Below are 17,132 nucleotides of genomic sequence, written 5' to 3'. Positions count from 1 at the left end.
ATGTTATTTCATGCTACTGAGACTTGGTGGTTTGACACCAGTAAAGGGAATGTTTTATTCGCTGGGCTGTCTGGAGTGTTCAGAGAGGAGACTAAAGAAGGGAAGTTGACAAACTGCCAGTGTTTTAAAGTTCTATGAAATTAGTATTTTTTAACCTATTATTTAACTAGGCAAGTCAGTTAAGAACAAATTATTATTTACATTGTCAGCCTACCCCCGGCCAAACCCAGACGACGCTGGGCCAATTGATCGCTAACCCTAAGGGACTCCCAATCATGGTCGGATGTAATACAGCCTGGTTACTAACCCTTGTGATAGTGAGTGGATGATATTGCTCATAATTTTCATGACTTTCACCCACTTTTAAAACAGTTTATTCCCTTTTCTATTGTACAGCCTACTGATATGAATACATATGTTACCCGGTACAGACAGAAGAGGACTGGTCACCCATTTGAGCCTGGTTTCTCTCTACGTTTCTTCCTAGTTTCCTGCTTGCTGGGGAGTTTTTCGTGGCCACTTTGCTTCTACAACTGCATTGCTTGCGCTTTGGGGATTGAGGCTGGGTTTCTGTAAAGCAATTTGTGACAACTTCTGATGTAATAAGGGCTACATAAAATAGATGTGTATATCACACCAACTGACTGGTTCTTCTGATGTTGTTCACACAGGAGACCGTGTTGAGACATTCTCTACATCCAGAGAGCAACAGCAGGAAGATCACAGAGCGAAGAGGTCTCACCACTGCCCACATTGTGAGGAGATTTTCCCATTTCTGTCAAAGCTTAAAATACACCTAGAAATACACACAGGAGTGAATCGGTATTCCAATACTGATGGTGGGAAGAATTTCACATCATTAAAGGCTCTGACAGTTCATCAGAGAGTGCATAGAGGAGAGAAGCCTTACTCCTGCTCTGACTGTGCAAAATGCTTCACAACATCAACTGAGCTAAAAGTTCATCGCCGAACACACACAGGAGAGAAGCCTTACTCCTGCTCTGATTGTGGAAAGAGTTTCTCTCAACTGGGCACCTTAAAACAACATGAACGTATACACACAGGAGAGAAGCCTTACTCCTGCTCTGACTGTGGGAAGAGTTTCTCTGTACTGGACCACTTAAAAACACATGAACGTATACATACGGGCGAGAAGCCTTACTCCTGCTCTGACTGTGTAAAATGCTTCACAACGTCAACTGAGCTAAATGTTCATCAGAGAACACACACAGGAGAGAAGCCTTACTCCTGCTCTGATTGTGTAAAATGCTTCACAACATCAACTAGGCTAAAAGTTCATCAGAGAACACACACAGGAGAGAAACCTTACTTCTGCTCTGACTGTGGGGTGAGTTTCTCTCTACTGGGCCACTTAAAACGACATGCACGGATACACACAGGAGAGAAGCCTTACACCTGCTCTGACTGTGGAAAGAGTTTCTCTCTACTGTGCCACTTAAAACGACATGCACGGATACACACAGGAGAGAAGCCTTACTCCTGCTCTGATTGTGTAAAATGCTTCACAACATCAACTGGGTTAATAGTTCATCAGAGAACACACAAAAGTTAAGCTTTACTCTTCTTTGAATATGGGAAGAGTCTCTGAACTGAACCACTTAAAATAACATGAACATATACACAGGAGAGAAGCCTTACTCCTGCTCTGACTGTGGAAAGCGTTTCTCTCGAGTGGGCCAGTTAAAATGACACCAAGGTAAACATAAAGGAAATAGGCCTTACCCCTGATCTGACTAGAAAATGTTTTAAAACAACAGCTGAGCTAAAAAGTCACCAGAGAACACACATAGGAGAGAAGCCGTACTTCTGCTCTCATTGTGGCAAGAGTTTTTCCCGATTGGGTAATGTAAAAACACATCAACGGATACACACTTGAGAGAAGCCTGATCACTGCACTGACTGTGAGAAGAGATTATACAGATTGGGCCATTTAAAACGACACCAATGTATACATAGAGAGAAGACTCATCAGTTCTCTCAGACCAGCTAAGATTAGACACTCCACTTAATTCTCAACTCATTAAGTAATTGGCAACGTTGAATTGGATCAAATGACAAGTGTAGAACACTCTATTGTAATCCTATAGTTTCTCACTGTGAGAGAACTGTGCAGAGGAAAGCGAGCGTTCTAGAATGTCAGCCTCTACTTTACTGATCAGTGCGCACCTTGTCAGTTTTGGTGTGTTTTGTTAGTTTCTACTGTAAAGATAGAGATTAATTTACGGTTGAATATCCTCTGTGAGACGTCTCACACTGGAGTCTGATGGTTGACTGGGTGGTACTGCTTCCCTCTGCAGGTTTCTGCGGGAATGAGCTAGGAGACACAACATACTCTGAGTGTACAAAACATTACGGACACCTGTTCTTTTCATGACATAAACTGACCAGGTGAAACCAGGTTAAAAGCTATGATCGTTAGTAATGTAGTTTTTGTGTATTTATTATGGATCCTCATTAGCTTTCAGCAAAAATCAACAAACTGCTATTGCAGTGGGCTAAGGAATGAAAACACTGGACACTGGAAAATTGGAAAACTATTGCCTGGCCTGATGAATCCCTGTTCCTGCTGTTTCACGCTGATGGGAGGACTGGGGTATGGAGGAAACCACGAGGACATACATCCAGTGGTGGAAAAAGTACCTTAATAGAAAATGACTCAATTAAAAGTGAAAGTCACCCAGTAAAATACTACTGGAGTAAAAGTCTAGAAGTATTTGATTGTAAATATACTTAAGAATCAAAAGTAAAAGTATGAATAATTTCAAATTCCTTAAAATTAAGCAACTGTTGTTTTTTATATATTACAGATAGCCAGGGGCACACTCCAACACTCAGACATCATTTACAAACGAAGCATTTGTGTTTAGTGAGTCTGCCAGATCAGAGGCAGTGGGGAGGACCAGGGATGTTATCTTGATAAGTGTGTGAACTGGACCATTTTCTGTCCTGCTAATCATAAAAATGTAACGAGTACTTTTGGGTGTCAGAGACAATGTATGGAGTAAAAAGTGCTTTATTTTATATTGGAATTTGGTGACATAAAAGTTGTCAACAATATGAATAAATGTAATATGTATATAAATATATACAAATATAAAAATATAAATAGTAAAGTAAAGATACAACTAAAGTAGTTCTTTAAATAATGTATTCTTAAATCCACTCCGTGTGTCAGCATTGCAGGCTGGTGGTGTGATGGTTGGGGTGTGTTTTCAGGGCACACATTGGGCCTCTTGATAAAAGTTGAGCAATGTTTGAATGCCACAGGATATCTAAATAATTACTGCCAATCAGGTGCATCCCTTCATGGCAGCAGTGTATCCATCTGCAAATAGATTTCTTCAGCAGGATTACACCACAAGGCTTGTCCAGGAATGGTTCCAAGAACATGACAGTGAATTCAGCTTACTGCAGTGGCCTGCCGAGTCACCAGATCTCAATCCAATTGTTCATCTGTGGGAGGAGATGGAACAAGCTATTCAGAGTAGAGATCCACTCCCAGCCAACCCAACACATCTGTGGGAAGCATTGGAGTCAACATGGGCCAGAATCCCTGTGGAACGCTCTCAACACCTTGGACATTCTATGCCCCGATGAATTGAGGATGTTCTGACGACAACGGGGGTGCAACTCCTAATGTTTAGTGTATATCAGAAAAGATGGTGTGATGATCCGTTTTCAGCTTTAGTTTGGGTGGATTATTTAATATTACTAAACAACTTTTGTTTAATGATGAACAGGCTATGAATCATCTAATTGTGTTTATTACATTGTATTTTAATAGTAGATTCATTATTTTAGTCATTGATGATGAATGTATTTGAATAACTGTATTGAAGTTAATTGATCTGGCGGCAGGTAGCCTAGTGGTTAAGAGTGTTGGGCCAGTAACTGAAAGGTTGCTGGTTTGAATCTCAAGCCGACTAGGTGAAAGATCTGTTATTGTGCCTTTGAGCAAGGCAATTATCTCTTCTTTGTCCTGGAAGTTGCTCCGGATAAGAGCATCTGCTAAATGACAAAAATGTAATGAAAAATGTTTGTACGTGCATTTATGCTGGGCAACTGCTTTTTTTTCTCTTGTGTATAATTAAATGAAATAAACTGTTTGAAGTGAAGTACTGTATACACACACAATACACAACATTACCACTTTGTTTACCCTGGTCAGAGGGACAGGGCCATAGTAAGCTAGACTTTGCAGCTGCTGTTGTTAGTAGCCTACAGTTTCCATGTAATACAGCATGTCAGATCACTAATGATTAGGTGTATAGGCTGCTACATTTCTGCAAGAGTTTTTGCTTGTGTCTATCGGGAGTGATGTATTATCAGGCTTGCTAAAGAAGCTACTAGAGGGAAGTGGAGAGCGCGCCTTGAGCTTTGTGTGTTGTTCCTGGCCTGCCCGACATGGTCAAGAGAGGCAAAGGGCATGAAGCAGCACTCCGAAGTGAAGACCTGTACAAAATTGTATGATTGTAGTACAATGAAAAAAATACAGCATTGTATTGTCGTGGAATGGTAGTGACCAAAAAACATATGTTTTGTTATTGTACTAGGCCCAGGAACATGGAAGAAACTGCCAGATGTGTCATAATAGCCTGGAAGTAAAGCTGCACTGGGAGACACATTTGAAATGGAATACATTGAAAACATTCAGCAGGGTGAAACAATCACAGTAAAACATGATTTAAATGTATTGTTGGAAGGGCTGGGGTCACCAGTCATGTAATACATTAAATATATACATCAGATGGTATTGGGGAGCTATTTCATAGGGTTTTCATGGGTACATTATTTACCCATTTCAATCTTATACCAACCAACCCTATGCTTGGTGTGACTGTTATGGACAGAGCAGACCATCTGATATGCCCCTAAATATTGTAATATGCAACCTGGAATTAAAATGTAAGAGGGAGGACCAGTGCTTCTACAGTGAATCACATCTGTGCTGTTTGAGAGAGATGTTAGACTACATTGTATCGTTGTTTCCTCTTCTGGGTGCACTGGTGGGCAACAATATAATTTCAATTCACAGAGACAATGAATATTTCAAATTTAGCCCTACACGTTTGAATTATCCTATTAACAAATAGCCTATAGCTGCCCAATTCATAGTCCTAGACAGTGTAGGCTACACTACACATTTAACACGTGGTTAGTGGGCTAATCAATTCAATGACCATAACATAATGTTGGATCTGATTACAGTGGTAAAATCACCAATGTCTATATTAATACGTAGGGATGCATGATATATCTTGAACATATCGGAATCGCCGATATTAGCTAAAAATGCTACGGCCGATGTCTAGTTTAACGCCAGATGTGCAAAACCGATGTCAAAGTTGACGTGCATACCTATATAACGAAGGTACATGACGTAATGACGCCACGTAAAATGTTGCGCTATTCGTGCAATACAGCGTTCCTAAACTAGCCCACAATGTCTGCCAGTCAACAAGTAAACATTTCAGCAAGACATCTCAAAGGTGAAATCCATTAAATCCAAGATAATGGAATTCATTGCTCTTGACAATCAACCGTTCACTGTCGTGGGTGATGTTGGCTTTCGCCGACTGGTCAAGCACCGGTTAACACAACCAAGTGCGCTATTTTTCCGATGTTGCCCTACCGGACATACTATGGAACGACGTTTGAGTCTCTGCTTGTCAAAAATGATACAGTAGCACTGTTAAAGCTGTACGAATATGTCAGCAAACACCGACCACGAACGATGTGTTTACAATACCGCGTTGGTAATAAAGCATTATTCGTTCGACCGCAACTTTTGGAGTAGCTAGCTTTAACTTGGTAACCTAACTAGCACCAATTACAACCAGCCTGAACACAATGACCAGTAAACACTGCAGTCATTTTCATCATCCTTAGCAATGATTTCGGAATCATTGTACGTATTAGCTAGGTTGCCACTTGTTCGCTTATTGAAATTGAACGTTATAAGCAGCCAGCTAGCTTCTTTAAACTAGTGAGCTTGACTGGACCGGGTTATGTGTTGTGAAGCTAGCCGTAATAAGGGTTAAGCACAATAGTGGAATTTGCGGTTTGCCTTCAAAATAAAAGTATGTAATTGAAAGTGATGCAAGTGAATACAAATAGTAGAATTATTCCATACTTTTATTTTGAAGGCTAACTGAAAAGTCCACTATTGTTGCTAATCCTTATTGTGGCTAGCTTCACATAGATGGGTCCGACCACCATTAATCAAATAAGAACTGTTTTATAAATTAGGGTTATTTTAGATAATGACACCTTGCTAAATAGTTAGCAAGCTAACTATAGCTGCTGTGTCTTTTTTGGCACGCAAAGACCCAAACGGCGTTCCATAGAAGTCCTGGTTGAGAATGAAGTGACTGAACAAATTAACGAAACAGCACAGCAAGTAAGTTAAATAAATGAGTTTTGATTATGTTTTAATGGTAATGGGGACATACTTAAATGCCAACAAAATAACTTTTTGGTAACACTTTTGTGGTGTGTGTAACCTTTATTTAACTAGGCAAGTCAGTTAAGAACAAATTCTTATTTTACAATGACTGCCAGGACGAAGCTGGGCCAATTGTGTGCTGCCCTATCGGACTCCCAATCACGGCCAGATGTGATGCAGCCTGGATTCGAACCAGGGACTGTAGTGACGCATCTTGCACTGAGATGCAGTGCCTTAGACCGCTGTGTCCATGTGTGGGTGTTAACTATTTAACTGTACTAGAATGCTTAAAACGCAGTTTTTTTTTACATTGGTTATCCGGTATCAGGTTTTTTGTCAAGGAAAATATCAGATATTGGTATGGGCAAAAATGTTATAAATGTTCTATTAAATATATGGTTGATTTTAAATATTTTTTGAAAATGAAACCTGTTGAAAGTGCTTTTTATCTGAATATCTTCTTCACTCTATCTGGAAAGAAGATCTAATAGTGGCTGAGACAAACTATTTAAGAATATAAATATTTTTATCGGTTTCTCCAAATACCTGAGAGGAAATGTCATTACCACCATGTCATAAAATGTGCTATTTTAGTTGAAAAGAAAATGACAGAAATTGTGCCTACGGTGTTTTATATAACATTTCACATTCAAAAACCTTTTTATTTTTACTATTTGGAAGTTTCCTTAATTATATGTATTCATCATTGTCGTGTCTAAATGTCCATATCTGCCTTGATGATACTCAGAAACATGTATTTACCACATCAACATCTTAATTAGATGTATTCATTATTGTTGTGTCTAAATGTCCATATCTGCCTTGATGATACTCAGAAACATGTATTTACCACATCAACATCTTAATTTCTAAAGTAAAGTAAAATATTATCTTAAGAACAAGCATATGAGGTTCACATATGGGAAAAAACATTTATATCAATTGTAATTGAATACACTTTTGCCACAACAATATGTACCGTTATGCTAATGACTTAGCGTTGTGGTAATGACAGAGTGTGGTGGAAATGACATTTCATAGAAAACAACTGATGAAAAATACCATGAAACATTTTAATGTCACAGTAGTACATGTTTAATTTGATTGAAGATATAGAACAGACCATTTGTTCCAATTCATCCCAAAGGTGTTCGATGGGGTAAAGGTCAGGGCAATGTGCGGGCCAGTCAAGTTCTTCCACACCGATCTCAACTAACCATTTCTGGAAACAGGAAAGGGCCTTCCACAAAACTGTTGCCACAAAGTTGGAAGAACAGAATCATCTATAATGTCATTGTATGCTGTAGCATTAAGATTTCCCTTCACTGGAACTAAGGGGCCTAGCTCAAACCATGAAAAACAGCCCCAGACCATTATTCATCCTCCACCAAAATGTACAGTTGGCACTCTGCATTGGGGCAGGTAGCGTTCTCTGGCATCCTCCAAACCCAGATTTGTCCCTCAGACTGTAGATGGTGAGCCCGTGATTCATCACTCCAGAGAACACATTTCCACTGCTCCACAGTCCAATGATTAGCTTTACACCACTCCAGCCAACGATTGGCATTTGTGCATGAGGATGCCAAGAGTGTGCAAAGCTGTCATCAAGGCAAAGTGTGGCTACTTTGAAGAATGTAAAAAAAAAAATGTTTTTAAATGATTTTAACACTTTTTGGGTTACTACATGATTCCATATGTGTTATTTCAGAGTGTTGATGTCTTAACTATTATTCTACAATGTAGAACATAGTACAAATAAAGTAAACCCCTTGAATGAGAAGGTGTGTCCAAACTTTTGACTGGTACTGTATGTGTATAAAACAATATAATTCAGCACATAATAACAAAATAAACATATTTAATAAAAGCAATCACATTCAACTACATAGAGGTCCTCAATCAATAATGTAAACTGCCTGAGTGGCACCAGCACATCTAGCTGCAGCGAACTCTGCAAATTGTTCCACAAATTATGGGCAAAAAAATCCGAACGCAGATTTTCCCAAATATGTGGAGACTGAAGGGATCGCTAGTGTTATCCATTCCTGAGAACGGGTTTGGTAACTTATGATTCTTAACTTAATTAATTAAGTTACATTTGAAGGGAGTTTCTGTAAAATTGCTTGGAAATAAATAAAAGAGAATGCAGCTCTCTTCTTATAGACAGAGAGAGCCATCATACATTTGTATACAGACTACAATGATGAGTCCTAACATTGTCCTCTGTGATAAAAACGTATTGCGGAATGGTAGACTGCGTGTCAACGCAAATGGTCCAGGTGGCCATTTGATGAATTGTTCAGCAAACTTATGGCTTGGGGGTAGAAGCTGTTAAGGAGCCTTTTGGACCTAGACTTGGCGCTCCGGTACCGCTTGCGGTGCGGTAGCAGTGAGCCAATTACAAATAGTACATAGTGCTGCCTAAAACAAACTGCAACCATGTACTACTATATGTTTTGTCATTTATGCATTCTTGTGAATTTGCGAAACCTACTATAGGTTAAATTCACTTACGTTGTGGAGCCTAGTTTTATAGTGTGAACGTTGTCTAATGTTAACGAATGTTTTGTTGTCAATGCTTAGCTACCTGATCTATTGAAATTAGATAATTGAACAAGAAAAAATATGATATATTTTTAGAGAGTAAAGAAAGTGACAGACCTGTCAAGACTAACTTTTGTGTCCGTTTCTCTTTATTACTACTTGCCGATTCAGATTAAGTCTGAGGCCTGTTGTGGAACATTACATAATTAGTCATGTTATCCCGTGTTTTACTGCTTAAAGAATAGTCTCTTGTTATATGCTAGTGTTTTTTCTAATCTGATACAAACTTGTCTTTGTGTGACTTTGTCACAAGACTGGGCGTATAGCAATGATCCGTTAGGTACGTCCGCAGCATCTGACATCCCGTGGGTTTACTATCTACAGGAAGTCACATGTATGGGAACTTGCAGAAAGGAGCACATTATAATGTTTGCTGTTGGGAATGTAGTTAGACGGTGGAGACCTTGGGCTATCAACCTCGTGTTATCTTAAATCTGCACAGACAAGTAATTGCCTTTTACACACTATGTGCCACGTCTACGAAAAGGATGTACTTCTCTATAAAAGTGGAGACCCGTCACTGTTTGTTGGGCCTTAACTGCACAACTGTTGAAGTGCATAGTTGACTGCTCCATTTTAGCTAATCTTATAATAAAGTGTTGTTTGAAAGAATATGCAGTCTCTCTTATAGAATTTCTCTGACAAGCCGGCAACATCGAGAGTGAGAGTGAGGACAAACCCAGCCTGCCTCTCTCCTTCCACACCAAGTCCAAACCTACAGTCACTGGAGGAGCCCAGTTTGCACTGCAGGATCCAGAGATGGCATCAGTGAAGCTGGAAGACTGCAGTCAAACACTGGAGCTGAATGTCAACATTAAAGATGAAGAGGAGGAGAAGATTGGGAAATCTGTTTCTCATGGTAAGAGCAGGTTCTATCTAACTAAGTTTGTGTAATTCATTCCAACATTCCACTGTGCATAAAAAGTTGCAGTATAACTGTTTCGTGATGAAATGTTTCAATGAGAAGGTAGATGTTGGTCACGTGTAGCCCAGTTGTGGGTTCGATTCCCACGGGGGACCAGTGCGAAAAAAATATTAAAACGTAAGCACTCACTACTGTTCTGCTAAATGACTAATTTTGCAATACGTTAGGAGATACAGAACATTGCTTCTTTAATTTAATCTGTCACATTATTAAGTAGTTTACGGTAGTCCCCCAGTCACGTGGTGTTTGTTTACAAGCACACAAAGAGAAGAGACCGTAGCCTTGTGAGTCAATTACTGTTGTGCAGCATATAGTCAACATATAGTCAACTGTAGTCAACTTGTGCACTAGGTAATAGATAACATCGCGTTCATCATTTCGCCCGTTAGATATCTTTTATAATGAAGATTTTTCATTATGAAGCGTACGGGTACTAGTTTCCCAAAACAACGGTTTGAGTCAGTCACGTGTGTTTGTTTACAATTAAGCACAATTACCAAAATGTGTGCTTCGTGAGGTGAGTCTCTTGCAGCTCAATTTAAGTGCGGTGACCAACTTGTATGAAATTCACTACTAATGTTTGGAAGAGGACCCCTCTGAGTCTAGCTCCTCTCTAGGTTTCTTCGTAGCTTCGTGCCTTCCAGGAGTGTTTCCTAACCACTGTGCTTCTACATCTGCATTGATTGCTCTTTGGGGTTTTAGGCTGCGTTTCTGTAAAGCACTTTGTGACAACTGCTGATGTTAAAATGTCTTATTTGGCATGTACAGAGTGTGAAAAACAGTAAGAACACTTTGCTAATACTGAGTTAGTTCACAATTCTGAAACACATCTCAGTGCACTGTTGAATTGGCGCCTTTTCCTAGTCAATGTTGCTTTGTGTATAATAGCAAAGTTAACCAGCATATCGGTGTTGAGAACAAAGCTGCGGAGGCAGCAGGATGAGGAGATGAGAAAACAGCCCTTGCCTTATTGTCTAATAGAAGTGAGAGAGGAAACTCCAACTTAAATTGCTATTATAATCATAACTGTTAATTGTGCCTGGCTTTATATATCATCCATTTATCTGCAGAAATAAGACAGAACCTGCTCGTGTTGCCTGTTTGTTTAATAGCCTACTGATTCCGTGAGCACCAAGCCACACGCAACATGTCGGATAAACAATTTAACAAATTCTCCAATTTTTTATCTTTGCTATGCTTTAATAAATGCTTAATGTTTTCATTAAACCAGCCTCTCTGGTATTATTGATCATTAATTTAATGTTCTATACACTGTTCCAAATGGTCAGAATATTAATATTAAAACCCGTCCTTTTTCTGGATCTCCATCTTGTTATAATTATTATTATGACCATCACTATGATAATAGGTAATGCCATTATCATTAGTAGGCTTAGTATAGCAGCCTTGTATAAGCACCATCCAGGTTGAGGCCTAAGAGCGCATTTGGTTTTGTCTTAATACCTTAACTTACTGAGGACTACATTTCAATACTTGTGTAGGCTACTGTATCAATCAGTCATTCGTCCATGTCATCACACAGCATACCAGTCATTCATGATTTAAAATGCAATCAAGCATTTTAGTTTTTAAAGTAAAATTTAAGTGAGCCTTGAATAATTAGCGTAAACAATAAATAAGCCGTTCTGTTTTTGAAAATTGCATTCACGAATGAATGCGACAGTTTTTAGTCTTTGCTGCAAAACTGATGCTCTGGTACACTTATAATTAGTGTTGTTTACATTGTTCCAAACAGTCAGAAGATTTTTGTAATCTACCTGTTTGGAACACACAATATGCACTCAGTGTTTGCTCCTTACCTTACTTTTCTGGATCTCCAGTATTTTCCACAACTAGTCACATTTATTCCACACATCTGACTTCCCCTTTACCTCCTGAGCAACCAGTAAACATTCTCCTGTTTCGAGTTTGTCACGTCCTCTGCAACCATTTTGCTGTTACAGTGTTCTGAGTTTGTTATAACCAATTTATTGATGTGATTATGATATGCTATAGGTCCTGCCCATTGAAGCTTGTTTGGAGTTTAGATAGCACAGTGTCCAAGGAAGGGCCAGAAGTATACAGAATGGTGTCGTCTGCATAGAGGTGGATCAGGGAATCGCCCGCAGCAAGAGCAGCATCATTGATATATACAGAGAAAAGAGTCGGCCCGAGAATTGAACCCTGTGGCACCCCCATAGAGACTGCCAGAAGACCGGACAACATGCCCTCCGATTTGACACACTGAACTCTGTCTGCAAAGTAATTGGAGAACCAGGCAAGGCAGTCATTAGAAAAACCGAGGCTATTGAGTCTGCTGATAAGAATTTGGTGATTGACAGAGTCGAAAGCCTTGGCCAGGTCGATGAAGATGGCTGCACAGTACTGTCTTTTATCGATGGCAGTTATGATATCGTTTAGTACCTTTAGCGTGACTGAGGTGCACCCGTGACTGGCTCGGGAAACCAGATTGCACAGCGGAGAAGCTATGGTGGGATTCGAGATGGTCAGTGATCTGTTTGTTGACTTGGCTTTCGAAGACCTTAGATAGGCAGGGCAGGATGGATATAGGTCTGTAACCGTTTGGGTCCAGGTTGTCTCCCCTTTGAAGAGGGGGATGACCGCGGCAGCTTTCCAGTCCTTGGGGATCTCAGACGATATGAAAGAGAGGTTGAACAGGCTGGTAATAGGGGTTGCGACAATGGCGGCGGATAGTTTCAGAAATAGAGGGTCCAGATTGTCAAGCCCAGCTGATTTGTACGGGTCCAGGTTTTGCAGCTCTTTCAGAACATCTGCTATCTGGATTTGGGTAAAGGAGAAGCTGGGATGGCTTGGGCGAGTAGCTGCGGGGGGGCGGAGCTGTTGGCCGAGGTTGGAGTAGCCAGGAGGAAGGCATGGCCAGCCATTGAGAAATGCTTGTTGAAGTTTTCGATTATCATGGATTTATCGGTGGTGACTGTGTTACCTAGCCTCAGTGCAGTGGGCAGCTGGGAGGAGGTGCTCTTGTTCTCCATGGACCTTACAGTGTCCCAGAACTTTTTGGAGTTAGAGCTACAGGATGCAAATTTCTGCTTGAAAAAGCTGGCCTTTTTGATTCCCACAGTTGTGTCAAGTTGGCTGGATGTCCTTTGGGTGGTGGACCATTCTTTATACATAAGGGAAACTGTTCAGTGTGAAAAACCCAGCAGCATTGCAGTTCTTGACACAAACCGGTGGACCTGACACCTATTACCACACCCCGTTCAAAGACACTTCAATCTTTTGTCTTGCTGATTCACCCTCTGAATGGCACACATACACAATCCATGTCTAAATTATCTCAATATTTAAAAATCCTTCTTTAACCTGTCTACACCCCATCATCTACAGTGATTTAACAAGTGACATCAATAAGGGATCATAGCTTTCACCTGGTCAGTCTATGTCATGGAAGTAGCAGGTGTTCATAATATTTTGTATCATCACTGTTTATCACACTGACTTTTATTTCTGATGCTGTTCACACAGGTAACATTGAGACATTCCCGACATCCAGAGAGCAACAACAGGAAGATCACAGATCTAAGAGGTCTCACCAATGCCCACATTGTAAGAAGATTTTCCCAATTCTTTCAAAGCTAAAAATACACCTAAAAATACACACAGGAGAGAAGTCGTACTCCTGCTCTGATTGTGGGTTGAGATTCTCTCAACAGAGCAGCTTAAAAACACACCAACGTATACACACAGGAGAGAACCCTTACTCCTGCTCATACTGTGGGTGGAGATTCTCTCAACGAAGCCACTTCAAATCACACCAACGCATACACACAGGAGAGAAGCCTTACTCTTGCTCTGAATGTGGAAAATGCTTCACAACATCATCTGACCTAACAGTTCACCAGAGAACACACACAGGAGAGAAGCCTTTTTCCTGCTCTGACTGTGGGGGGAGATTCTCTCGACGGAGCAGTTTAAAAATACACCAACATATACACACAGGAGAGAAGCCTTACTTCTGCTCTGACTGTGGGAAAAGTTTCTCCCTATTGGATACTTTAAAAGCACATGAACGTGTACATACAGGAGAAAAGCCTTTTTCCTGCTCTGACTGTGGGAAGAGTTTTTCTCAACGGAGCAACTTAAAAATACACCAACGTTTACATACAGGTGAAAAGCCTTACTCCTGTTCGGACTGTGGAAAATGTTTCACACAATTTGATACGTTAAAATGTCACCAGCGTATACATACAGGAGAGAAGCCTTACTCCTGCTCTAAATGTGGGAAGAGTTTCTCTCTACAGAGCAGCGTAAAATCACACCAACATATACACACAGGAGACAAGCCTTACACTTGCTCTGACTGTGGTAAATTCTTCCCAACATCATCTGCGCTAAATGTTCATCAGAGAACACACACCGGAGAGAGGCTTTCCTTCTGTTCTGACTGTGGAAAGAGTTTCTCTCAACACAGCAGCTTAAAGGAACACCAACGTTTACACACAGGAGAGAAGCCTTACTCCTGCTCTGACTGTGGGAAGAATTTCACTCGACACAGCAGCTTAAAGAATCACCAACGTATACACACAGGAGAGAAGCCTTATCCCTGCTCTGAATGTGGGAAGAGTTTTACAACATCAAGTGCTCTGACAGTTCATCAGAGAGTGCACACAGGTGAGAAACCTTACTCCTGCTCTGACTGTGGGGGGAGTTACTCTCGACGGGGAAACTTACAAACACACCATCGTATACATTCGGGAGAGAAGCCGTACTCCTGTTCTGACTGTGGGAAATGCTTCACAACATCAAGTGCTCTGAAAGTTCATCAGAGAGTGCACACAGGAGATAATCCTTAATCCTGCTCTGATTGTGGGGCGAGATTCTCTCAACAGAGCAACTTAAGCACACCAACGGATACAAACGAGTGAAGCCTTTTGCAGATTAAAAACATTTTTTGCTGGATTGAAAATGGACCCCTGTTTAAAGTAACCTCCCTTTTTGGTAACAAAAGGAGAGAAGCTTCATCAGTTCTCTCGGACCAGCTAAGATTAAAGTCACTCCATCACTTAATTCTCATCTCATAAAATAATTGGTAACAGTGAATTGGATCAAATGAAGAAAGTGTAGAACACTCTATTGTTGTCCTATTGTTTCTCACTGTGAGAGAACTGTGCAGAGGAAAGGGAGCGTTATAGAATGTTATCCTCTTTACTTTACTGATCAGTGTGCACTTTGTCAGTTTTGGTGTGTTTTATTAGCTTCTACTGCAAAAAATATTGAGAGGACCTTGGATTTGCCCTTAGCGTTGAATATACTGCTTCCGTATGAAGTCGTCTGTGGGACTGAGATAGTAGACACAACATGTATCAGATAGAGATGGTGTGATCCGTTTTCTCCATTCGTTTGGGTGGATTATTTTTTTTACTACTAAGGTATGTTATTTATAATGAGGGATACCTGGAGCAAATTGTATCTCTGAAATAAAAATGTATGCCCCTCCCTTCACTAAAATATATTTTTCCCCGACCCTCTCTGAACACTTGGGGAAAAACAAGTGACTCTCCCCTATACCCAAAATTATAATTAAAACATAAAGTGGATAGCAGAGAACATGCCTATTGTTTACCCTCACTCCCAGAACAGACCAGAGCCTTAGATATGCAGTTTTAGAAACAGTTCTTCATTTTGTAAGCGTCACATGTCAAAGGTTGTGGATTCCCAGAACACCGTGTACGAGGTTGGGGTGAAAATAGATCCATTATAATGTAAGCACTGCATGAATCTCATCTTATTTCCATAAAAAAAAATAGCCTTTTAGAAACTCATTTCATGCAATTCTACATCATTTTACACGACTGGAGACAATCCAAATATGTGTTTTTATACCAGAACAGTGCGCAATAATTAATGAGGCATACTGCAGCACCAAAGAGCTTTTGATTTCAATACAGGCTATTGTTCAAAAAAATTCTACAACGGGTTGGTCAAAACAAGCTTTGTGATTGGTTAAGACGTGTTCTAAGCCATTCTAAAAACACTGTTTAGCACAGATGATGCAAAAACGGGAATCTTGTTTCCTGTTCCGTCTGACAGATCCCTGCTCATCCACTGGCCCATCAGCCCAGCCAGCCAATTCATTAACTTGATCTCCACTGTAAAAGGCATCTAGACATTATTTCCCCTTGCTTCTAGCCTAACATTTTTGTTTGCATCAATGGGGGGGTTGTGCAAACGTTGCTGTCTTTCTCTCAACATTTGCAACATTGTTTCAATATTGAAATTCGATATGCACTATCCTATTGAGAATTAACGTGTCAGGACGAGACTGACTTCTTGTCTCAGCCAGTCGAAATCATGAATCCACAAAATCTGTATGGATATATACAAAGGAATGTCAATTTAAAACTAGGTCAAATTAAATTAAAAGCAGTTACTTTGCTGTTATTCTAGCTGCATGGTTTGATGTGACTGTTAACAGTAGTTCGCTAGCTAGCAGGCAAGGGATAAGAGTGTTGCCAGACAGCATGACAACGGAACATTTAGAACTGATGGATTCTATTCAAATGTAACATGTTTCAAGTTAAACTGTAGTTAGTGTGTATCCTGTTTAGTGAATAATTACTGTGAGTATTAATGGAGTTTAGGACATGAAACTGTGTGTATGCTAATTTAGAAATGTTGACCCAATCAGAGAAGAGGAAATTGCCTCGGCTCAGAGAGCAGGGTCAGGCCCAGAACAGAAGATGGACGGGTTGGGATTCTGACATCTGGCTAAACAAAGAGAGGACCATGGACATTCCACAGGGGAAAAGAGGGAAACTCATTGGGGCCATAAAATGTAAAGCTGGGGAGGTGACGCCTATAAGGGAAGAGTATAAAATGTGTTGTGAGCTTTCTAAATGCATGCACTCAGCTGACTGTATCATTTGGTATTAAACACTCTCTTAAACTTCTCTTGAGTTTTTGGTCTCAATTCCTTATTGCAAAGAGGCTGCAATAGCATTTTTCTTTTTAACACTATCAAAGCTAAAAATACACACAGGAGAGAATCTGTATCCCTGCTCTGACTGTGGGAAGAGCTGCAAAACATCAAGGGATCTGACAGTTCATCAGTCAACACTGGAGAGAAGCCCTACTCCTGTTCTGACTGTGGGAAGA

At 40.3% G+C, this 17,132-nt stretch overlaps 4 protein-coding genes across 12 annotated transcripts in view; 3 read left to right on the top strand and 1 right to left on the bottom strand.

Moving 5' to 3' along the window:
- LOC110517120 (gastrula zinc finger protein XlCGF17.1) overlaps positions 1 to 4,772 on the top strand; it is a 422,438-nt gene extending 417,666 nt beyond the window's left edge. The window contains exons 9-10 of one of the 2 annotated variants that reach the window (XM_036951155.1): positions 672 to 755; positions 2,319 to 4,772. In XM_036951155.1, the coding sequence (XP_036807050.1) occupies positions 672 to 755; positions 2,319 to 2,395 (161 nt within the window). In that variant the 3' untranslated portion in view covers positions 2,396 to 4,772. Of the gene's footprint in view, positions 1 to 671 lie in introns of both variants that reach the window. The other variant, XM_036951143.1, reaches the window with a different exon arrangement.
- The window catches only part of LOC110528894 (oocyte zinc finger protein XlCOF6-like), a 680,129-nt gene that overhangs the window by 257,428 nt on the left and 405,569 nt on the right, over positions 1 to 17,132 (top strand). The gene's annotated exons all lie outside the window — the stretch shown is intronic.
- The window catches only part of LOC110510710 (zinc finger protein 883-like), a 586,683-nt gene that overhangs the window by 504,848 nt on the left and 64,703 nt on the right, over positions 1 to 17,132 (bottom strand). The window lies entirely within an intron of this gene.
- On the top strand, positions 9,479 to 16,926 carry LOC110511156 (zinc finger protein OZF). The gene is made up of 2 exons (XM_036951267.1): positions 9,479 to 9,929; positions 13,503 to 16,926. The coding sequence occupies exons 1-2, from the start codon at positions 9,830 to 9,832 to the stop codon at positions 14,828 to 14,830; spliced, it is 1,428 nt and encodes a 475-aa protein (XP_036807162.1). The 5' UTR covers positions 9,479 to 9,829; the 3' UTR covers positions 14,831 to 16,926.

Source organism: Oncorhynchus mykiss, chromosome 18 (genome assembly GCF_013265735.2).
Source record: "Oncorhynchus mykiss isolate Arlee chromosome 18, USDA_OmykA_1.1, whole genome shotgun sequence".
NCBI lineage: Eukaryota > Metazoa > Chordata > Actinopteri > Salmoniformes > Salmonidae > Oncorhynchus > Oncorhynchus mykiss.
This window is presented reverse-complemented; position numbering and strand designations above follow the sequence as displayed.

What these genes read in the sequence shown, in the direction of transcription:
- LOC110511156 (XM_036951267.1), top strand. Translation starts at nt 9,830, where the DNA reads ATGGCATCAGTGAAGCTGGAAGACTGCAGTCAAACACTGGAGCTGAAT. An exon ending in TGGGAAATCTGTTTCTCATG is followed by an intron (nt 9,930 to 13,502) that starts GTAAGAGCAGGT and finishes CTGTTCACACAG; the next exon opens with GTAACATTGAGACATTCCCG.